At 40.4% G+C, this 23,425-nt stretch overlaps 1 protein-coding gene across 2 annotated transcripts in view; it reads right to left on the reverse strand.

The window, feature by feature from the left end:
* The window catches only part of grik4 (glutamate receptor, ionotropic, kainate 4), a 511,925-nt gene that overhangs the window by 138,145 nt on the left and 350,355 nt on the right, over positions 1-23,425 (reverse strand). For both annotated transcript variants that reach the window (XM_079824290.1, XM_079824289.1), the window contains exon 6: positions 13,193-13,358. In XM_079824290.1, coding sequence (XP_079680416.1) covers positions 13,193-13,358 — 166 coding nt within the window. The remainder of the gene's footprint in view (positions 1-13,192; positions 13,359-23,425) is intronic.

Genomic DNA, 23,425 nt, shown 5'->3' on the forward strand with positions numbered 1-23,425 from the left:
CTGAGTAAACCGATTATCGGGGAAAAAAATGGAGACTTGGTTCTATACATCGGTAATTGATTTGATTTTGAGATGCTTCAACCCAGTGTGTCCCATCATGCCAACAAGCCTTCCTTATTTCTACCAAAGGACCATTCATTGTGGGCTTTGCACTCAAAAAATTAATCCAAAACGAGTGGTTAAGTCCTGCATTTGTCAACAAAGAAAAGTCTGCAGTTTCACTGGATTTTGATTAAAAACAAAATATTTTATTTTAAAAAAATAAAAGAAATGTATCCTGTTACAATAAATCAATAAAAAATATGATTTAATATCACTTAAAAAAACTCTCTTACTGTCTTTCTTTGATATGGGGTGTCAATACAAACTAGCATTACAAGTCAAGCTTCATTAAGTTCTGGTCATCTGGTAGTTTTTCAAAATAAGCAAGTTGAAGAGTTCAGAAACCTTTTATATCAGTTCCTGCTAAAAGGAGTTTCAGTCACATCTCATCCTGCCTGAGGCCAGACAACCATTCCTGCCCTCTTTTCTTCTCATTAGACAGAAAAAAGGGAAAGCTGAAGGGGTGTGTGCTGAGAGAGAGAAAAAAAGCTTTTGTCTTCCTCCTTTAACAACGCATGTCAGAATCCCATTACGCTCCTTATCACATTAAATGAATGTCTTCCAGCACAAAGGAGAGAACTTCAGAAATAAACACACCCAGACAAAAGAGTTTCCAACCGTCCTGCTTCATATCAAGTGCCCTTTTCTAGAAATGCGATCCTTTCTCTATGACTTCCGTGACTTTGACTTTTCATTTCAGAGGCTAAAAGAAGTCTTTTTGTTTGATTTTACAGTACCATCATTATTTTATCTACACATTTATCATATTCTTCTTGTAGAGGCAGGAGAATTAGATCATCCCACTTCACCCACGTTTCGGTTCTCGTCTCTCTGTGGGACGTAGGCTGCAATTTTTCATTTAATCATCTTTAATTACAGATCACTTCAAGTGAGAAGAATGTCGGGCAAACAAGTAGTACAATATTTCTGTTCTGAGCGGAGAGGCGCAGTAAACTTGACAGGTGGGAAACCTCTTTGAAGTGTGTATATTTGATTCACCGTGTTCAATCTGGGCACCAAAGCTCTGTTCCTTTCAATTAAATCCGAGAGCTCCTTTAGTTCAAGAGGACAAACTTGAAAGAGATCGTAGCGCTCACCTAGCTGACCCCGTTCAGAATAATTTGGGTAATACCTGACGAAGACAGAGTCTGGGTGATCTTCTGGGTCTCCTGACTGGATAGTACAGGTCGGCTAATTTTGTTCACTAATGAGACCTTAAAGCACCTCACTACATGGTACGGCCCTGTGCAGCCAGATGAAACCAAGTGCCTTATCCAAAGGAGGTTTATACTGTGGTATAGGGAATGAGAAAAAACTACATATTTTTATAGGACATCATTCCATTCATCTCATTCTCAAAGGCAAACGTTATCGGTTAGCATTTCTATTCATTTCCGTGGTAAAAGCTATTGGTTAGCGTTTCCATTCATGTCAATAGCAAAAGTTATCAGTCACCTGAGCCATAAGCAAATGACATCACGACAACTCTGATTGGCTGATGGTACCACAAGAAGCATAAAAACAGTAAAAAAAAACTTTTTACATGGCTACTCTCGAAAGTCCACTAATGAAGAATGCTGATTTTGCTAAGGTCTCGAGACATGTTTTTAAAAGTTGGACTTTGTTGCGTTTCCCGCCTGTTTTTGTTCCAGATCTGATCTCCCTTTCTTTCTTGTTGCTTCTGCAGTATATTGTCAAATTAAGGCAAAAGCCCACAATATTAGCCAATTACATTTCTATTTATGCATCTGGCAGTGACATTTCATTCAAATTATACATTTTATCAGTCCAGTTAAAAAGTTGAACCCTTTTGAAGGAAATTTAGCTTTTTCAGGGTTATACCATTAAACTAATAGCTAAAGCACAGCATAATTAAAACACAGGTGCTACACATATCAAAATGAAAATATATCTTATATATAAAATATATACAGCAGGGCTTGACATTTACTTGATCACCAGCCACTGTGTCTAGTGGTTTTCTAAAGTTACTAGCCACTCAGCTTTTTCACTGACCACAATTTTGACATCGATACCATAGGTACTGCCATATAGATATTTATAACATCATCTTATAATATTTTCACTTTAAGACCTGACACACGGATCCATTATACTGTTACACATGCGTATTTACGTTCACTTAAAACATAACTGACGGTTTTTACGTGAATACCCGCCAAGACCGGCATTTTGTCATTATTTTGTGTGTGTTTTACTGTTTAAGCACAATATATAAGCAGCGAAAAATAACAACATTTTGTATGAGGCGGCTTTATGTGCACGCACTTTGGGAGTGAGCACAAAATCTGCAGGAATGAGTAAAATTATGCACAATACGGGCAATCCTATTATGAAATTCAAGCCCTGTTACACCAACAATATTCACACGGAGCAAATTAAACGAGTGAGTGAGGGGAGGCAGGTTTGTGTGTCAAATCGCCATCAGAGAAAAGAGAGAGCGAGAAAGTGCAGCTGGCATCATGTATTGAGTATTGGAAGCGTTATTTCAGTATCCCATGTATAGCCTATATATTATATATATATATATATATATATATATATATATATATATATATATATATATATATATATATATATATATATATATATATATATATATATATATATATATATATATATATATATATATATATATATATATATATATATATATATATATGCAATCTGCCAAAGTGGCTAGTAGGAGTGACTGCGTTACACGCCACTGCTGAAATCAACCCACATTTGGCAGGTTGGTGGGTATTAATGTCAAGTCCTGACAGTATATTAAAAATTGAAACGATCACAATTTGTTGTTTATAGATAAAACCATATGCAATGGCCTCCTGGCTATCAGTGCTGTATAGGTTAGCTGAACGAATATCTGTCCTTGTACTGTGTCATCTCAGCAGGCCAGGTCTGTGAAGTATTCATGAGTGGGCCATGCTCTATTAAGCTGTCAGTGTGCTAAGTGATTAATGAGAGCTGTACATCCTGTGAGACTGAGCATGAGAGAAAAAGAAACAGTAACGGAAAACGACAAGCAAACACAGAGGCGCAGGTGAACAGGGTTATTACACTGGCAGCACGGGGAATCATCATCTGCTTCTTATAGAAACGTATTGAAGGGCAGTTACTACAGCCCGCGGCATTTCCTCTCAACCCTCCAGCTCGCACACCCACTTTGGAACCCTGTAATGTTTGTCAGCTAAAGCAGAAGTGACTATTAGACACAATGGGCCCCAGACCTGCCACTGTGCGGAGCAGCTAGCCAATGGTGCATGCATATTTGTTCCAGGTCTACAAACACAACAACAATAGCATGGATGTGCTCCTTTAACAGCGGTTTGAGAAAATACTTGTAATGGCAGAAAATGTCTGTTTAATTGACACATACATTTTCATATTTCAAGCATTACTGATATCAGCTGCTCTACCGTGAAATTTTTCTCAAATGGTAATTAGCTTACAGTATTTTGCATATTGAATGATTTCATGAGAATGATTTACTTTATGTGGGAATGGGGATCTTTAAGATTGTAAACGGCAATTATGTGTTCTCTCGTGTATTATACGAAGGAAAATAAATTGGGGAAGTGATATTGTAATGAAGGAAATTATGTGCAAGAGTCAATTAAATGTCTGTTTAAACCAAAAATAACTACAACAATAAACAAATAATGTTAAAATTTCATTCTAAAGGACTGTTCACACCAAGAGAAGCAACTAAAGCGATAACTATAATGATAATTACCACCGATAACATTGTTATGAGAGTGTGCTGCAGTTATGTCGTCTGCCGCTTTAAAGTTGGGTGGATTCTCAAATGTTGTCAATGTTTTTATTGGTAATTAGCTGTAAAATGTATTTGAAAGTGATTTCGACAATACAGTTATTGTTAAAGTTGTGGTATGGACTCAGCTATTCTCAGAATTAGAATGATTATAACAATTTAATTTTTATCTTCTTTGATGTGAACGCTAAAAATCCATACCACAAGTAATGATTATCGCATAGCAATTTCACAGCCATTTTTCTAGCTGGTGAATATTAAAATCATTGAAAGTCAATTAAATTCGACTTTAAAGCATGCGCTACAATTATATTAACAGAATGCTTAGAACAAGGGTGGGCAATTAATTTTCCCAAGCGGCCATATGAGAAACTGGGGCAGTGGTAGAGGGCCAGACCAATTGACTTCAGTAAATAAATACTTGAAAGTTCATGCCTGGTTAAAAACTCCACATTCTGCATACATTTTTTTTAATGTTAGCTAACATATTTAACCCCCTCGAGTCGGCGGTCACGCCGGAGTGATGAACTCGCTTTTTTTCTTATCAGTGCCAAAGAGACTCAAATAACTGTCGATTTTTATCATTCAGGCAAGTGTTATACATCATTTTAATCTGTTAAGTTTTTACATTTATCTGTGTACAGTCACAATAAAAACAAAATGTTGTGCTTTTTGCAAAATAAAGAAAACAAACATGATGCGCGATCTGCAGCCTCTCTCTCATTGACGTCTAATCTGATTCTCTTCAGAAAAAGAGTTGTAACTTAGTGAATGCTTATCACACAAACATGAGACATATGTCTAAAGAAACATTAAATGATTTAAATAATGTAAATCAAAACGAAATCAATTATTCTCTGTTTATGTAATCTGTTTGAAAAGAGAGACATGTCAGTCATTCGCGAGTATCTCATTATCCGCTAATGTGCCACGGCCAAGGAGCGCGCATTCTTTTGATATTCAAATACTACAAGATCCATGAGAGCAGAGTCAACGCCCACATCAACTCAAATAAACACATCAAGTCACATCATCACCACATATGTGCATTACATCATTTTGAGACGTGTTGTGGAATAATCCTGGAATAATTAACCTCATGAAAAGCTGTTTATTTCTAAGGTAAGTTTATTCTGTTATTGTCTGTGAATATTAAACGCAAAAAGAGCGTTTAAATATGAATCCTGCTGCAACATAAAATGCCCCAAAACAGCTCAGACTTCAGAGGGTTAAGGGCTAATGGCAAAGCTTTCTTTAAAGCTGTCCTACATGATCATTAACACATCTGAGTGAAGGTGCATACAGTTTCTGTAATAAAAAAATAAAAGCAGTGCGGTTGTAGGCCTATTGCGTGCACCTAATTACACCTATTTGCGTTTGACTTTTAATTGACCAATTACAGGGCTCAACGCTGAGGCTTTTTTCTATTAGCTCTGTTTTGTTGTTTTAAACATAAAATGTTGAATATTGATATTTGAAGTTATTTAAAATGAACAGTTACTTTAAATGTGAAATTAAACCGCCAGTAGGTGGCAGCAAGTCGCTGTTAAAGAGTGAGTCAGTGAGATTCAACCGATTCATTCAAACGGCTGATTTATTCCGGAACGAAACGTTTGACTGCGTTAATAAGTGGGTGATTGAGATTGCAGTCTTTCACTGTCGCGTGTTGCTCAAAGACGCAAAACTAGGGGTGCACCAATCCGATATTAGGATCGGATATCGGCCACGATACTGACAAAATAGCTGGATCGGGGATCGGAAAAATTAACAGATCCACGGGCCGATCCAGGTTGTTTTTTTTTGTTCGTCGCAGCAGAACCTACGTCATTCGTCAGCCTTACATGTGTAGGTTCGGTGCACGCGTGTAACCGAGTGCAATCTTTCAGTTCACAGTCGGCTTGTTTCAAGCGCGGAAAACACTTCAATCCGAGTTCCCACACAAACATATTAAGTATTCAGTCCATTTTATCACGAAACTCAAATGATAAATGCCGTTTTGACGCTCTATGTGGCGTGACTGATCACTGATCACAGTTCAAGCGGCCGCGCGACGCGCAAGCGCGTGAACGCGATCATCTGTGAAGCCGATCGATCATCTCTTACTAAAGAATAAACATGAATGACCATCTGAAGGTATGCTGAGGATACATTACAACTTACTGTCACGTATCATATGTGGTGTAATCGCTCAATCAGTGTTTCAACGGCGGAATGACCTCAATATAACTGCTAGTAAACTAAACAATGTCATGTAACTTAGCATCACTTATTATTTCATGCATGTTAAATAAATCTGTCATGAAAATGACAGACACTGTGTATAAATTATTATATTTCAACAACAAATTGGAGAAAAAACTATTTTATAATTAGATTTAGAAGTTAATGCAAAAACTGTCTAATGTGAAGTTTACATGTTTACGTACTGTGTTATTTGAGTGTTGAATTATACCTAAAAATAAATAGCAACTGAATTTAGGCTATTAGTTTGGGCTCTGTTTTTAACCTTTAATATTAATGTGCAAGTAAGGGCTCCCTATATAATTGACAGAAATATCTTCAATAAACTTTTAGATATAATTTTCAAGGACAGGCACTTTTTTTCTTCTTCAGTAAACCACTGTTAAATAATAAATAAAAAGCAATTTTGTAAAGCTGCAATACCGAACTCGTACCGAACCGTGATTTCAAAACCGAGGTACGTACCGAACCATCAGTTTTGTGTACCGTTACACCCCTACTGTCAGTCTTTTATTTTTTATTTGTGTCATGCGTCACAACACTTCCTTGAGTTCCAGGCGTTTCCGTGTTGTAAATAAAATCATTTTTAATAATTCTGTAATTCTCTTTCACGCTCGAGCCGGGGGCACGCCAGAACTGTACAAAAAAGTTTGCGAACACAGTTTAGCAATACACTGTTTTTTGTTTCCACTACTACATTTTATTTATTTAAAGAAGTTTGATTACATTCTATTTTAGATTTCAATGCACAATTGTTTTTTAAATAAATAAGAATTCAACACTTTACATACATCTGTTATTTTGTCTTAGTTATGTTTAGTTAGTAAAGTCCGGTGCCTTTAGTCTCTTCAAGGAAGGTATAAGGTGGAAGGTATAAAGTTTATTATTAATTCAACAAAAGTTTCGGACCGGTATTGGGTATCAACAGATACACAAAGCCCAGGCATCGGTATCGGGACTGAAAAAGTCGGATAGGTGCACCCCTACTCAAAACAGTTTGGAAGTACTTTCGTTGGCGAAATAGAGCAAAACAGGCAATATGGTGTCAAAAAGTAAGTATCCTAATATTAACTTCTTGTTTATTGAAATGTTGTATAAAAAGAATATAATTTTTAATCATGCTGATATTTGGAGCAAAACTGAACTATTTGTGTGATATTGGTTAACTATTTTAAATTATATAAATATAAAAAACATACAGGCATTTTTTTGCCCCTCTTGAATTTTGGTGGTATTCTAAATGCATTTTAATAGAAATCACGCAGTGAAAACATGCACTAATAAATATGCATGTGCACGAGTCTAACATGCTGGAGTACATCGCAGAGCGTATGCATGCTCTCTATAGGTGTGTTTCTGTTTGGCTTTTGTAAAGTGAGGGACATACTCGATAATGTCAGATCATTAAAACAACACGTATGATATTATCGTAGACAGTATCACACACCTACAATGCAGCACTGGTCCGATCGGGCAAGTGACAGCTGCGTTCCAAGCGTCGGCCAAGCGGGCCAGTCCTTACTGTCAAACCCTGAATTTCCTCACGTGAGCCGATCAAAGATAGCCAGAGGGCCAGATGTGGCCCGCGGGCCGTACAATGCCCAGGTCTGGCTAAGAATAAACAATGCTATCGTCCATTGGTGTAAATGTTAATATAGTTATCATTACAGTTACCATTTATCATTCCTTGTGTAAATGGGCCGTAAAGGCAACGTAAGAAAGGTTTTTCATAAACACTTTTTTGTTAAACTATTTTTGTGAAACTGATAACAATCAATAATAGAAGTGGTCTAAATATTAATAAAGGTACATATATCTTCTGTGGAAGTCTCAGGACTAAAAAAGTTTCGTCCAATCATTGCCTTCGGGTCCGAACAAACAGCATCCGCCTTACAGTTCCTCCTGAACCAAAAGAACAAGCTTAGAGTTGTCGCAAGGGCTGTGCCAAGTGTGTGACCGCACAGGGCGTCGCGCCTCCCCAGGGCCTCACACCAAAGTAAAGTCACAGCTGACTTGATGATGTAAAACCAATAGTTCAAGTACATGTCAAAATCCTATTATAGTTAAAAGACATATAACAATGAGACTATGTGTATTGTGATACTGTAATATTCTGCTTGTTAAAAATGTATTATGCAGTAACTTACAATATCGCTCATTCAAGGATGTGCATTTATTGCATGGACGGAAAATGCATGGACGCTGGCAGGATGCCATTTGATGGTACGCACAAAGGGGTTTTTTTAACACTAAAAAGTTAAATAAGCATATATAGCCTAACTATTACGCACCTTTTGGACCATCAACAAGAGCAACGTTACCACAGAATGAGTGTAGCCTACTATCTCTAGACGTTTTAAACCTTTTTTAAATCTGAAAACTGAAATTGTCAGACATACATTTAGCGCATGTTCACAGAGGAAAACAACTGAAAAACAGCGCTGGTTGTTCTCTTGATACTGTCTGTTTGTTTTACTGACTAAGAAATCGCATCAGATGATTCAGTGAGACAGCAGTCCAAACAAATGCGAGTGGTTTCAGTGGTTTGACCGATTCATTATTTAGAACGTAATTTAAGCATCAAAAATCCCACCGGGCCTCACCACCCCACTCTGCAGCAGTCAGGTGGTACAAGTAAGAGCTCTGTAAGTTGTTTACATTCATTATTATTACAATGTTATGTGCTTTTAGACACAAGAATATTTAACGTTGTCTCTCATGACGATTTGCAGATTCTGCTGTGCGTGTTCATGTGAGGATGCGTGGCTTTGGAGACGCTCTGAAGATCTTATGCTTTCAAAGCTAGCTTGCTATTGCTAGCCTCTCTGAAATTGCCTACCCTACGTTAAAGTCAAAAACCTTGGAAAGGCTGTTGCTTAAAGTGTTTTAAAGATTCAAAAGATTTGTGTTCAGTTGAATTAAACTTTCACAATAGAACTTTCTTTACTTTCTTACAATAGAACTTTCCCAATGCACGTTTCCTTTGTACAATACACAAGTTCCCTGAGGAAAAGGGTTTATGTCAAGAATATAAATGCAAATATAACTTAATTGTAAAAGAATGAATTTTAATATATACATACACTGACTGACTGACACACATGAAATATTATTGGAAGCTTGCTAAGTTTAGCATTGCTCTAAGGGATTTTTATGGGAGACAAAAGCACCTTGGTACAGTTTTCTGAAAGTTTTTTGTCACAACATATTTTAAGTATGGCCTGTCGCTGCTGTGAATCTCTTTTATTTTCCTACAAAAATCTTCAGGGAGTGCATGCACTCATTATTAGCTGAAAAACAATGTTATTTTGTTTTGCTCTGTGTAGAAAGCTGGGCTTTTGCTCTAAAGGTACAAAGGGAAAACATTTGAGCAATAGTGTTGGCATGAGCGTGAAATGGTTAACTTTAGAGTGTACCACAAGCCAAACTTTCCAAGTTACCTGCAACGCTGTCTGCTTTTATCTTTTTGTGGCAGAATGAGCAAAACATTGGGGTCTCTTTAGGACTTTTTAGAACTGAGATAAACATCAGATTTCGCAATTGAAGATAAGATCACAATGGCATACGAATCATTCACACTCAAGACTCAAGAGAGTCTTTCCATCAGAGCACCAGGGTTGTGCGCCATTCAGAACTGAATTGAGAATTCCTAAACAGGATTCTGAATTGTAAATGTAATTTGAATATAATTATAATGTTACAAAATATTTCTATTTCAAATACATGCTGTTCTTTTGAACTTTCTATTTTCAAAAAAATCCTAGAAAAATCACAAAAATGTTTCTTGAGCAGCAAATCAGCATTTTAGCATGATTTCTGAAGGATCATGTGATATGAAATTTCAGCTTTGCCATCACAGAAATAAATGACATTTTGAAATATATTCAAATAGTAAACAGTAATTTTCTTATGTTATAATTTTACTGTGTATTTTTGATCAAATAAATGCAGCTTTGGTGAGCATAAGACAATTTACAAAATCTTACTGACCCCAAACTTTTGAAAGGTAGTGCATATTTAATCATATTTAATACATTACATTTTTTGGTACTGTATGGCAAAATGTAAATTTTTAACAGTACTGAACTTAATATGTACATTTTGAAATATCTGTAATCATACAAAAATATTGACTATAACATTCAACGGTCAAAATAATATAATTATTTACTCTTTGTCTCAAAAATGTTGTGTGATTGTGTATAATTTTATGCCAATGTAATTCAAAAGCCAACTCAAGAACTGAAAGGGATCAAATTCTTAAATCCTTGATTTTGCCCATGTCAGTTTTTCAATGTGATTTTAGAACTGAAACAAAGCTATTTTAATTATTGGTTTGGTACAGTTTTGACCCTGTTCAAGTCCATATTGGTAGTTTGCCATCTCTCTACACCCCTCTCTGACGTCTTAGTGGGAATTATAGCTGTTCCACTTGAAGGCCTTAAGCTGATTACGAAGAAAGGTAGCCACTGTCTGAAGGGGCAATGTGACTTTGTTTGGATTCTCTGGGTAATTTGTGGCATCCTTGCTCTGAGATGGAAAGGCAGAATACTAAACTTTAATCCTCTGCAAAGCTGAACTCAATGTGTGTCTAATAAGGAGACTTGTGAAGGGTCATCCATCACCTTTTCTTTGACAACAGTGGGTTTGATTTAAACCTTCAGCCATTAATTTCCATGGACATCTCTGTTTCTGCAGAGTGCGTTGACATTAGTGGCAGGGTGGGTGTTTGATGGTATATGAATGGGATATGACAAATGATGAATGCCTGAAGGACACAGATGGACAAGAGAAAGAATGAACAACACATTTGGATTTATCTATCAGTGCAGTACAGTCAAACAGCATGAAATGAATTCAGTGTCATCATCAAAACAGTGTGGACATGTTAGATTTAATAAGCAGTTGTTATTGCCAAATAACCAGCAGAGTGTAATGGAGTATTTGAGTTTGTGAACTTGTACAAAGGCATACAATGGAGAGTGCATACAGAGAGTGCATGTACCTCTATGAAACGCTATGTTTGCTTTGTAGAGAATGCATAAGTCAGAATGCAGCTGTAACAATCTATACGAGATGACATCTGCTGCTTCACAGATGCAAGCAATTCTATATGTGCCATTCAGGAAAGGGTAGAGCAGAACATGCAATTATGGCACAATGTAATTATGGCTCTAATGCGGGGTCACCAACCGAGGTGGGCGAGAGAGATTAATATAAAATGTATTAATTGAGTTGTTTATTTCAGAATTTCCCCTCACATCTTAGACATTGTTTTCAATGCAAAAAGGGATAGTTTACCCAACAATGAAAATTCTATCATCATTTACTCACCCTCAAGTTGTTCCAAACCTGTATGAATTTCTTTCTTCTGCTGAACACAAAGGAAGATATTTGGAAGAATGTTTGTATTTTTTATGTTGGAAGAATGTAGTATTTTTTTCCCCTTCACACTATAGTAGTCAATTGCTGCCGAGATCAGTTAACATTCTTCCAAATATCTTCCTTTGTGTTCAGCAGAAGAAAGAAATGTATACAGGTTTGGAACCACTTGAGCGTGACTAAATGATGACAGAATTTTTTGGGTGAACTATCCCTTTAAGAGCTGTATATATATTTTTTACATTACACACATAAACATATACTTAATACTTTATATCAATAAACTATTAAAATATAAAATAAAACAATTCTATTTTTCCTTCTCTAACTTTCTGTTCACCAAAGAATTCTGCAAAAAAGCTCTCCCACACTTCATTAAGCAACAACCATTTTCAACTAATAATAATAAGAAGAAAGGATTATTGAGCTCAAAATCAGCACATTAAAATTATTTCTTAAAGGGCACCTATTATGCCCCTTATTACAAGATGTAATATAAGTCTCAGGTGTCCCAAGAGTGGGTCCGTGAAGATTCAGATCAAAATTCCTAACAGATCATTTAATATACCAATTTATGGGTTTGAGAAAAATGAGCTGTTTTGTGTGTGTCTCCTTTACATGCAAATGAGCTGCTGCTCCCCACCCCAGAGGTCGGAGCCTTCACAAACTGAAACATGATAACATCTGTTTGGTTTTGATGACCATCTCTATCGCGGACACGCTTACGTTACATTGCAGTTCTTCATCATCATTAAATATTATCATCTGCATGCGTTTTCAAGCCATTTCACTCTCAACTTGAGCACAGACACCCGACGCATGCACACAGAGAGCCGGATGTCGGTGCGTCCGTGAGTAGGCTATTAGACTAGTTCTCTTTTTATCTGTTATTGCGATTAAACTGTCAAATGCACACAAGGTTATGTCAGAAACACATAAAGTTCACATGAAAACAGTTGGTTATGTCTGTGCACGTATGCAGCAAGTACAGAAATCCTGTGTGTATATTAGATCGATGTATTAAAGTAAACGCAATGCACAGAACCTACTGCTTTATCTGCTGTTAATATGAATCAAACAACAAAAGATAAACAGAAAATCCCTCTTGACTGAATAACTTTAGTAGCTTTATTAAGAACACATTTCTTACTTGAATGCTGCTGTTAAATGCTCTGGCAAGGAGATAAACATGGCGGATTTTGTACAGCTCTCTGAGGGCGGGGTATATGCTAATACGGCAGTATCTATCAACACTCGTGGGCGGGGCTTGTAAAATGTGACCTCACATTGCCCAGAATCTGCAAACGGCTTGTTCTGAGACACTGCTTATGATTTATGGAAATTTAAAATAAAGGGGTGGGTGGATTTTTACCATTATAGGGTGGTTGTGTACACACACTGCCAACACACATTTATAAACATTTATATTAAGTATCATGTAACAATGAACTTGGGTAAATGAAGCTTTGCCACCACAGATTTTAAATTGTAATAATAGTTCAGACTTTCACTGTTTTTGACTGTATCTTTGATCAAATAAATGCAGTCTATATATACACACATTACACACACATGTAATGTATATGTGTGTGTGTGTGTGTTGTACATAACACACAATGCAAAAAGTCAAATGAAAGCCTCATTACAATAGAAACCATATGTGATACTCACAATCGGCCTGAGCACATATGAGACACGACGTGCTGCTGTTAAAGAACGTTAGCAGTCCGGCTACAGCCATGCTGATGTCTGTGTTAGTGGGCCTGAGGTCCAGCGTGGTAAAGCGAGGGAACTGCACCTTCAATATGTCCTCCGGAGCCACCTTCACGTACGGCACCTGCACAGGGACGCAGAACAGGACAGAGAAAATCAGCCCTGCAGGACCCCTCTTGTTAGGCGGTAACCGCAGGTAAATTGGATGAAAGAAAATTGCAGGAGGGCGTTTTGTTTACTGCACTGTGATGAGGGTCTCAAGAGTGGCTGTGAAACAGAATCACGGCATTCTCATCAGACTAATTAGATCCACTTTTCGCCTAAAACTAATAAAAACTAATTTGAATAATTTCAAAAGCCCCTCTCTGAAGGCATGTAAATTAACAATAAAAACTCAGCTGTATTAGATGAAATAAATACAGATTTTTTTGAACTCCAGCGATGACTGAGGAAAAATTTGTATGCATATAAATGCCAAGTGAGATGTTTATTCACACAGAGGGCATGTGCAATGACCTTTGACATCTCAAACAGTCTTTGAACAGAAATAGCACACAACGCAAAATGTCTCTATATCCGTGGAGACCCCAGCATCGGCTGCTCTCTAATTTGATGTCTGCTGATATGTGGGTCCGTCGGGCTCGGGAAAAGTGGGTGTTGGACTCAGTGGGCAGTGGGGCTTGAAGGGGATCCTAGAGGACGCAGGCGGGCTGTGCAAAGGGCCTCTTCATCACAGCAGATTGCCTGTCTGTGGCGGGCCGTGTGACCATGCATCGTACTTGCACGGCCCTGTATCCCCAATTGGTTTTCCATCGCTTTCTATCAGGGCGAAATAGAGTCTCCGCCAGTGTGGATGGATGGGGCGCATGGGCTCTCCGACACTCGGGGGACAACTGGGATTCTTGGAGATGGAGGGTTCGGAGAGAGGCCAGTAATGGGCTCGCTGCAGTGGAGAGACATGTACAAGTCTCTGACCTTCTCTCTCTTTCTCGGGGAAGATGCTTTCCTCTATTCCCCACACCGGCTTCCACACAACATCCCATCTGTCCAAAGCTCCTGTGCTAACTTGTAAATAGCGGCTAAAGTCTGACTTCCTCCTGTGTGCATAAGCTCTTATCATTCAGAGTGAATTCAACAGAGTGACATTTCACTCAGTGAGAAAAGACAAACAACATTTATTTATTTATAGTACAAAAAGACACCTTTGGATTTTTCTAGACCTAGAGCTTCAAGTGGAGCTCCTGGGTAACAATCCTGGGCAACAAAATGAACTTCACAAAGGTTTTAATGAGCTGCCCTTTCATTCAGACTCCAGCAAACCTGGGAGGTATGCAAAAAAGAGTAAGTCATCATTATTATGAATACTTGCAGAAAAGCTTTGTAAAAAGTATTTAATATTAGAGTGCTTGAGTGAAAAGGAGAAACCCTGAATCAGTGAGTTGAACTTGAGAACAAATCTGATTCATAAACAAATAATTCAGATTGGTGTTTTGAATTGGATCAATAGATTAACTGAAAAAGATTTATTTGTTTGTTCTTTTACAAACTGCATAACACTACATTTCTCAGTTCAACAGAAGTTTCGTCTGTTATGTATGCAAAGCTTCTTTATGGAATAAAGTGCATGTTGTATGGAAAACTTTTATGGTGGTTTTGCATCCTTTAAAGTTGAAAAACATCAGTCCCTGTTCAGTGCAAATGCATTGGGAAAACAAGGTTGATCAGAGTATTCTTCGAAATCCTCCTTTTGTTTTCGACTTTAAAAAAGTCTTACTGGTCTGGAACAACAATAGAGTGAATAAATAATGGCAGTATTTGAATTTTTGTGTGGACTATCCCTTTAAGACTCAAATTTGTACAGATGTCAGAATGTGATGTCTCATTGCATGCTCAAATATACATAGTAAATATCCATGATGTATGAACAGGAAATGGAGGATAACGCTGAAAGGGGTTTGAAAGCCATTTTCTTGTGGTTACAGCACACTGCATATGCATCAGCTTCATTTTCTGGGGCGTAAATAGAAACTCTTGCCCTGGTGGAGCCAATCTGGGCTTCAGCATTGGAATTGTGGGCCAGAGGGAGATTTGTGTATGAGGGTAATATCTGTCTGTCCGTGTGCTGTGTGCTCCTGCGGGTTGACAGAGTGGCTGTCAGGCCTACAGATGCACTGCTGACAAGCTTTTAATGAGGGGCCTGGTGCAGGCCAAAAGCAGCTCACTGAAGTCAGGCAAACAGCCATGAAACACTGCAGTATAAGTACATGTGCCTAACATTTCATGTAAACCAGCGGGAACATGCTGACCTGGAACAATTGAATATTGAGGCACTTAACAGATGCTGCATTTTAGACATTTGTAATGCAGACCAGTGTAACTGGATGGTTTTGTAATAAATATTATAATGTAACTGTAGTAAACGTTGTTTGTACGGGAAGAAGGAGGCGGGAACCGGCGGACATTCAAAATAACTTTTAATTAAACAAACACAAACTAAAATGGCGAACTCGCGGACGACTGTCGCCTACATACAAATAAACACAAAATGAAAATAATAAGCTGCAGCCCCTCACGGTCGACTGCAGCAACACATAACAAAACATAAATAAAATACAACATAAAATCCAGGCCTGGTCCTCTCTCGTCCCTCACTGTCGTCGCTCCTCCTTTATAGTCCCTCACTCCTCCGCGAGGGCCGAGATCGCTGCGGCGCGCAGCTGGCGCTCATCCTCCCTGATGAGCGCCGCCTCGTCCCGCCCTCACGGTCCCTCGGCCTCGCTGTTCGCCACAGTAACAGTCTTACAATTCAGTTTATTGAATTATTATGCTTGTACACAGTTTTTGTGCAAATTGAGCTCTTTGTTAGTCTTTATCTAAATGGACATTCCCAAAAATTACCCAATCATTTTTGTGAAGTCATCTTAATAAGGGTTTTAAACTACAATAAGGAAAGGACATTACTGCGAGAATGCCAGAATAAAATATTCAACTCTGAATAACAAAGGCTGTTGCGACATCATGAACGTTACTTAAAATGTTCCTTGGCTTATTTAAATAATCAATTTAAACCTCATAGGGAAATGGGTTGCTTTCACAAAGTGCCATTTGAGAAGTCGTTTGGCACAAATACGAGTTTCTCACTTAACCATGAAATTGTGCAGATTATTGTGATGCTGTGCTGAAAAAAAAAGGTAAGGGTACGTCACATTGGCCTTTTTTTACCATCCGGTATGAAAGTTAGGCCTGGCTTTACTGTCGACAGCCGGCCAACTGCTTTCTACCTGTAGCTCTGAACGAAAAAACACATCCATAAGGGTGGACGGTCTCAAGGGAAACTCAGGGGATTTCATGCCATATGGCAAGGTAAAGTATAATGAGATCTTACATCTGTTCCCTTATGTGCCAGAGGAACAAAATCATGTTTAATAAAAGATCACAGAACTTTTACCAGGGCAACAGTGTCAAATGATACAGCTGGACACACTGTTGTACTGTAAAGTCGGCCATATTTGTCTGTTGTCACACTCAAGATTGGCAACGAGTGACAAAGCCATGCTAGGTTGCCTCACAGGTTGGTGGGGGCGGACGCAGGCAGAAAGCAGCGCCATTACTCAAAGACATGGAGATCAGCCATATGGGGATGGCAGAGTGGCTGGAGGGGTATTGTGAATGATCGTGACATTGCACACCTCTCTAATGTGGTGCAATGGACCATGGGAAGTCAGCTGCTTGGGGAAAAACACACACACTCAAGCACTAAGTGGAGTAATCATGTTTTGGAGGCTATGTGAGCCTCGATAGTCTCTGGTGGAGAGAGCAAAGGGAAGAAAAGGCCACTGAGGCCTTGAGAGAAAGCTCAGCATTGACCACAATCTCATTGATCACCATGCTCATGAAAGAAAGAAAGAAAAAAAAATCCTCCCTCAATCTCTGTTTCGCAAGCATCGCTACTGGTTCCCCAGAACATAGAAATCCTGTAAAAGATCCTAACGTTTTAAAGCTGCGGGTGTTCATTTAGACTGCACTGTGGCTACCAGCGGTGGTGCAGGTGAAAAGGTGAAGCCGTGGTGTTGTACTTGTGGGATAAAGTTAAAATTAAACAGGTTACTATGAGATAAAGTTAAATAAGAAATATATTTAATACGAAATCCATCATTGTGAGTCACAATTGTGAGATATAATGTCACAGTAATGAGAAAAGTTTGCATGTGTGAGAAAGTCTTATACATAATTAATAAAATAGCAATTCTGATTTATAACATATATTATGAAAAAAAGTAATACATTGAAATAAAGAAATAAAGGTTGATCGCAATTATGGGAAGAAGAATTGCAATTAAGATAAGACAATTATTAGACAGTTGCAACTGTGAAATATAAAGTCACAAGTAGGGACTATAGTCACAATTACGAGAAATTTGCAACAGAATGATAAAGTCATGAAGTTACAAATGTGATATATAAAGAAGCAATTATGAAGAAGCCAAAATTGTGAGATATAAAGTCCCAAGTGAGGGATAAAAAGTCAATAAAAGAGGTCATGAACAGCATTTTGTAAAAACTGTATAATGTTCTTTGAGGTGATACCAAAAAAATTTTTTATCAGGATTTCTGCAGGTTTTATGATGGTAAATTTAAGACTTTTTAAGATCAAGAAAAGAAAATTTAAGAAATAAGTTGTAGGGAACACAATACATCAATATGTTCTCTAGGGAGAAACACAGTAAGTTGTATCAGCAACACTTCAGAGTTTGAAAATACAACTTTCAACAGACATCCATTACTTTTTAATTAATTTAGCAAAAAAGTAACTTGATTATGGAAATTATGATTATGAACTAGAATATGGAAATAATTTTTACTGTAACTTATTTTACTTTTACTGTGTGTACCTTCACACAACAAAAAAGTGATGTTCTTCCTCAGTATTTGTCTTTTTTTGAGGTAAATTAATGGCATATCTCATGATGCTTTACAGATTCTCTGTGCAGCGTTCATGTGTTTTGAAGGAGGCGTGGCTTTGGAGACTTTCTGAAGGGATGGTGGGATCTTATGCTTTCAAAGCTAGCTTGCTATTGCTAGCTGCTCCGAAATTGCCTACCCTACCTTTAAGTGAGTTGATGATTAAAACAAGAACAAATATCTGCCAATGGGTTAATTTTAAATTTGCATGTCAAGTAAATGTATCTTGATTTAAATACTTTTTTATTTGTATTGAATTTGGACATTTGTATTGGAAATAAGGACAAAAACACTGAAGATTTGTTTTTGCAGTGCATGCATGGTTTAATGCCATGTATTCTAAGACTTCTCTGATTTAAGACCTTTTTAAGGCCTTCGTTTGTATAAGGGTGTTACAAAGTTGTGCATATTAAAATAATTTCCTGCCATTACACGTGTGGAATATCTGAAAACTTAATATGTTGGAAAATGGCAACCTGTAAGATTCAGCCATACATATTGCCAGAGTCTGATCTTGAATCAGAAGACAACTAACATACACCTCAAATACCAAGGACACTCCAATCTGTGACAGCTTGTTGGTAATTAATCATGTTTATTTATATTTATTCCTTGTTTTTATGAACTAGCATTGTATTTTATTACATTAGTGTTGACAAAGACACTAGAGAAAGGTGTTTATCTTGTTAGTTGAAACCTACTGTCACCTACTGTGAAACATTTACTGTATGCATTTTACTTATGCTTTATCAGTCTTGGCTGTAGCAAATAAAGTTTAAGAGCTTAGAGTTACCAAAGTTATAGTTGACAGGATAACTTAAAGTGTTTTGTGTAAATGAATCATGAATGAATGTACCAATGTTTGTCGCACTGTCATTCTTATATTCATCATTTCAGTAAAGTGAGTACTTATCAAATGATCTATAACTTGCACCTTAACTTACACCCCGCCCCTCCAACACAGATGAGCCAATTGCAGTTGAGTATCAGACGCGCCGAGACCGGAACTTGGACATCTTTAGGTTTCAGCTCCATAGAGAAACCGTCTCCGGTTACGTATGTAACCTAGGTTCCCTGAGAACAGGGAACGAGACTCTCGTTCTCTGAGAACGAGAACGCCTCCGGCGTGACAGGTGTCTGAATTACAATCGAATCACATCAGTCCTACTGACCGGCAGCCGATGATGTCATCAGGGTGCGACCAGGAAGTATAAAAGGGCGCCTTTGCCAACATGACACTGCCCTTCGTCTTCAGGGACTGTTTAGCAGGCAAGCCCTGAGGCATGGCAAAGCGACGCAGCGTCTCATTCCCTGTTCTCAGGGAACCTAGGTTACATGCGTAACCGGAGACATTCCCTTTCGAAAGGGAACTTGCGCTGCGTCAGTTTGACGCTACAGGGAACGATATACCCACGCCGCCATGCCGAGGGGAATGCATGCCTACTGGTAGTGACAACTGTCAGGACAAGCAAATTCAATTGAAATGCCTGAACCACCCCCCCTCTGGTCACAGAGGCTGTCAGTGACAGCATTCCCTTCGGTCATAGCCCAAGCTATAAGCCTGAGTAGGAAGCTTCGAACACTTAGAGAAGTTCTACCCAGGCTGCTCAAAGGCCTGGATCCAACCCATTCGAAAGAAGGGGGCTCCTTTAGGGGAATGTGGCTAGGAGGCCCTAGGGCGCCCCAGCCAGCCACTACCGCCACCAAGGAGGCCTAGCTTGGTGCCCCTTTTTTCTTTAACGGGCGCTTCAGCCGGGCCATCCCTGTCTGTTTGATAACAGAGCCTCTGGATACTCGCCTCTTGGAGAGGCATCCAGTCCAAGGGACTGCAGAATGGCAATGTCCTCCTCAGACCGGATCTCAGAGACGGGAATTCCGGAGTGCAGTACTCAGCATAGCGCTTTCTACCCTTGCCAGCGAGGGGAGTTAATCTGCTCGATCCTAGGATCTACTGAGCTATTATCAGATAGAAACACTCAGGAGGCCAGACTGGCCTAAAAACTGATCTAATTGGGAGGCCACCCTAGGGGCCTACGACCATCTGATCAGGCCCAGGCAGCTTCGGGCTCACATACGACCCTCCGAAAAGAGGGGAGCTTAAAGGGGGCTGCCCGGTAGGTAAACCAGGTTGCAGGCTGAAATCCCCTCCTTGGGGACCAAATAGCAGAAGCGACACCAGTCGCGCCAGGGTAAGACTTCACTAGATGCTGCCGGCTAAGGGCCGGATCACTGATAGCAGGTCACCACTAGCTGTCAGCGTTATGCCAGTTAACAGTCCTCGCACTGAGAACAAAAGACCCGTTAGGGAGGCCTAGTGAGGCCCATTGTATAATAGGAATATATGCCAGAGAAGCCTGAGAAACCATGCTCAGGAACTCGCTTAGAGGGAGGCCTGGTGAGGCCTACTACCTGATAGCAGTTGAAGCCGACTGTCAAAGTAGCTGAAAAACGAAAGCTTGTTTTTTCAGGGAGGCCTGATGAAGGCCTACTACCTGAGAGTCAAGCTACATCAGTTAACCGAGCATCCTGACTTGGGAAGTAACCCTCAGGGAGGCCTAGTGAGGCCTACTACCTGATAGCAAGCTTTGCTAACTGCCTGAGCATCCTGACCCAGGAACTCATCCTCAGGGAGGCCTAGTAAGGCCTACAACCTGATAACGGGCCCTCAGAGAGGCCCAGCAAAGCCTTATGACCAGTCTTCAGGGAGGCCTAGTGCGGCCTACTACCCAGCAGCAGCCTAGCAGTTCCTGTGCTAGCTGGCACGGCGACAGGCAAACAGGAGCTCTCCTCCAGGGAGGCCTGGCGAGACCTACTACCTTGTGACCAGTCTTCAGGGAGGCCCAGTGCGGCCTACTACCCAGCAGCAGCCAAGCCGTTCGTGTGCTAGCTGGCACGGCGACTGGCAAACAGGAGCCCTCCTTCAGGGAGGCCTGGTGAGGCCTACTACCTGCCAACGGTTTATCACAACCCACCAAGTGACTGAGCCCAACCCTGCGTCCTCAAGGGAGGCCCGGTGAGGCCTGCTACCTCATGCCGAGTCCCCAGGGAGGCCTGGTGCGGCCTACCACCCATCAACAGCTTAGCAGCCCATGCTAGCTGACACAGCGACTGGCGAATGGGAGCCTGCCTTCAGGGAGGCCCAATGGGGCCCACCACCTCACAGCAGGCCTGCAGGGACGGCTTCCTGGTGGCAGGAGGGAAAAACTGTGCTGTTATAACCTTGGGCTGACAGTAGCTTCTCTGCTGGCTGACAAAAATTAACATCCAACTGCTAACTAGGGTTATTAGTTATTAGTTATTAGGGAAATTCTGCTACTTGAAGCCGACATCGTTGGGGAGCAATATATACCGCAATACACATGGGGCCGAACTTTGCAGAGGCCTACCAAGGCTGACTACCTATTTTCCAGGTTGCAGCTAATAAATTGGCAACCTCCCCAAACGTCGGGACTCACTCGCAAGGAGGCCTATCTCTGAGGCCTACTCCCTGACCTGGAGTCTACTGCCAAGACTGCCCCAGCTGGCTACTCACAGCCAGCTGGCCTACAATCCATCCCAGCCTAGCTGGTTGACCTATCCCGGAGGCCTCCAATTCCTTCTGGGGCCAACTGTATAATGGTGCAGTCTTATCGGCAGTGCCTACAAGCACTGGAACCTAATCACATTGTCCATAGCAGGGTACTCGGCAAACCAAACGCCCTGTACCCCCTAAGCGGGGGGAGTACCACATACGCCACCCACCTCATGAAGGTCCTAGCTTTAATAGCGGCCTACCATACCGTGTGAGGGTGTCAGCCATGGCAATGCTCTGGCTACAAGGGAGCTCACGACCAAACCTACATAAACCAAAAGGTTGCGAAGTGCTGCTCAACCCGAGCCATGGGTGAGGCAGAATGATACAGAGCTAGGAGTGGACGTACTCAAATCTACCCTGCCTTGTCAGGGGAGTACTACCAACTGGCCAGGGCATATATAAGAAGGGCCAGCACCTGCCAAAAAACTGGCGGCTTCTAAAAACTAGCTCTGGAGGGCCGGGCTGAGCTTATGCATACGGAATTTTCGTACTTGCATGAAAAATGCCTTAACCCCGCCCCACGACTACTGGCTAAGTCGCTATCAATTCTGCGCAGCACCAACCTGCATTACTAGAAAAAGCCCCAGAATGCAGGTAAGGGGGCGGGCCTTGGCCGGACTACTCTGCATAAGAGGAGGCTACATTAGGGACAAATAATAAAGCTAAGTTCAAAAAATGGAACAGCTACCCGGAGCGCGACCGCTTCTTGGCGTGCATCTCCGTAATCCCTAGAAAGCCTAGGCCAATCTAGATCTATACCCGAGGTCCAAAAAGGGCCACTACTATTGCACCACGCAAAAGGGGCACTCGGGTAGAAGTGCCAGTCGTTAAATAGATCTGGCTCTAGATCTAACTGTAGTTCTAGCATAGTCTGATCCTGCATTCTCCAGAAATTCACACTGAGAGAAGATACAGACCGCCTTACTCTGAGGCGGCTACCAGTTAGCAGCTTAATACTAGGAGAAAAAATGCCTAGCCTTCCCTCAACAAAAAAAAAACAAACCCCCCCCCCCCCCCCTTTTTTTTTTTTACAACCGCTACACACCCGCAGGAATGAGCGGCATTCCCAGCACTAATTCTAACGCATCTTAGCTTTTTAGGTCTGGGAATAAAAAAGGCTGTACAGCTCTCACCGCATGTACCATATAAAGTGTTTGCTGGCTTCCACTAGCAATACTAGCTCACTTATACCGAGCTTAAGCAACTGATAAATAATATTTTATCGTTCTAACCAACCTAACAGGGGAACTACAGGCCCTTTTAGAACATATATCCAGCAATCCCCGAAGCCCTCAACAGGGAGCGTAAGACAGAAAATATGTAATAATTTCCCTTATATTGGGGACTTACCCGCTCGCCTGCGGCACACCATGATATCCACCCACAAGCTTTATTCCCACATGAATGCTTAGGTGTACTACTACCACGGGGCTGAGGGGGGCGCACTCACAAGCCAAGCCAGGCAGGCCGTCAGAGTCTGACATATCTCTTTCTCCGCTCATCATGGGCCCGCCCGGCCTGGTATAAAAAGCGCCTGGGGAGAAAAAACTAGGAGAAGGACGCCTCACTAGTCTCAGCATGCCCTTGGGGGAGGAGACTTGTCCCAGCGTGGTCTTCTTCGCTGGAACCGGCCTTGCGCCCCGGCGTCCTTCCGA

This window comes from Gobio gobio (assembly GCF_949357685.1).
Source record: "Gobio gobio genome assembly, chromosome: 8".
Taxonomy (NCBI): Eukaryota; Metazoa; Chordata; class Actinopteri; order Cypriniformes; family Gobionidae; genus Gobio; species Gobio gobio.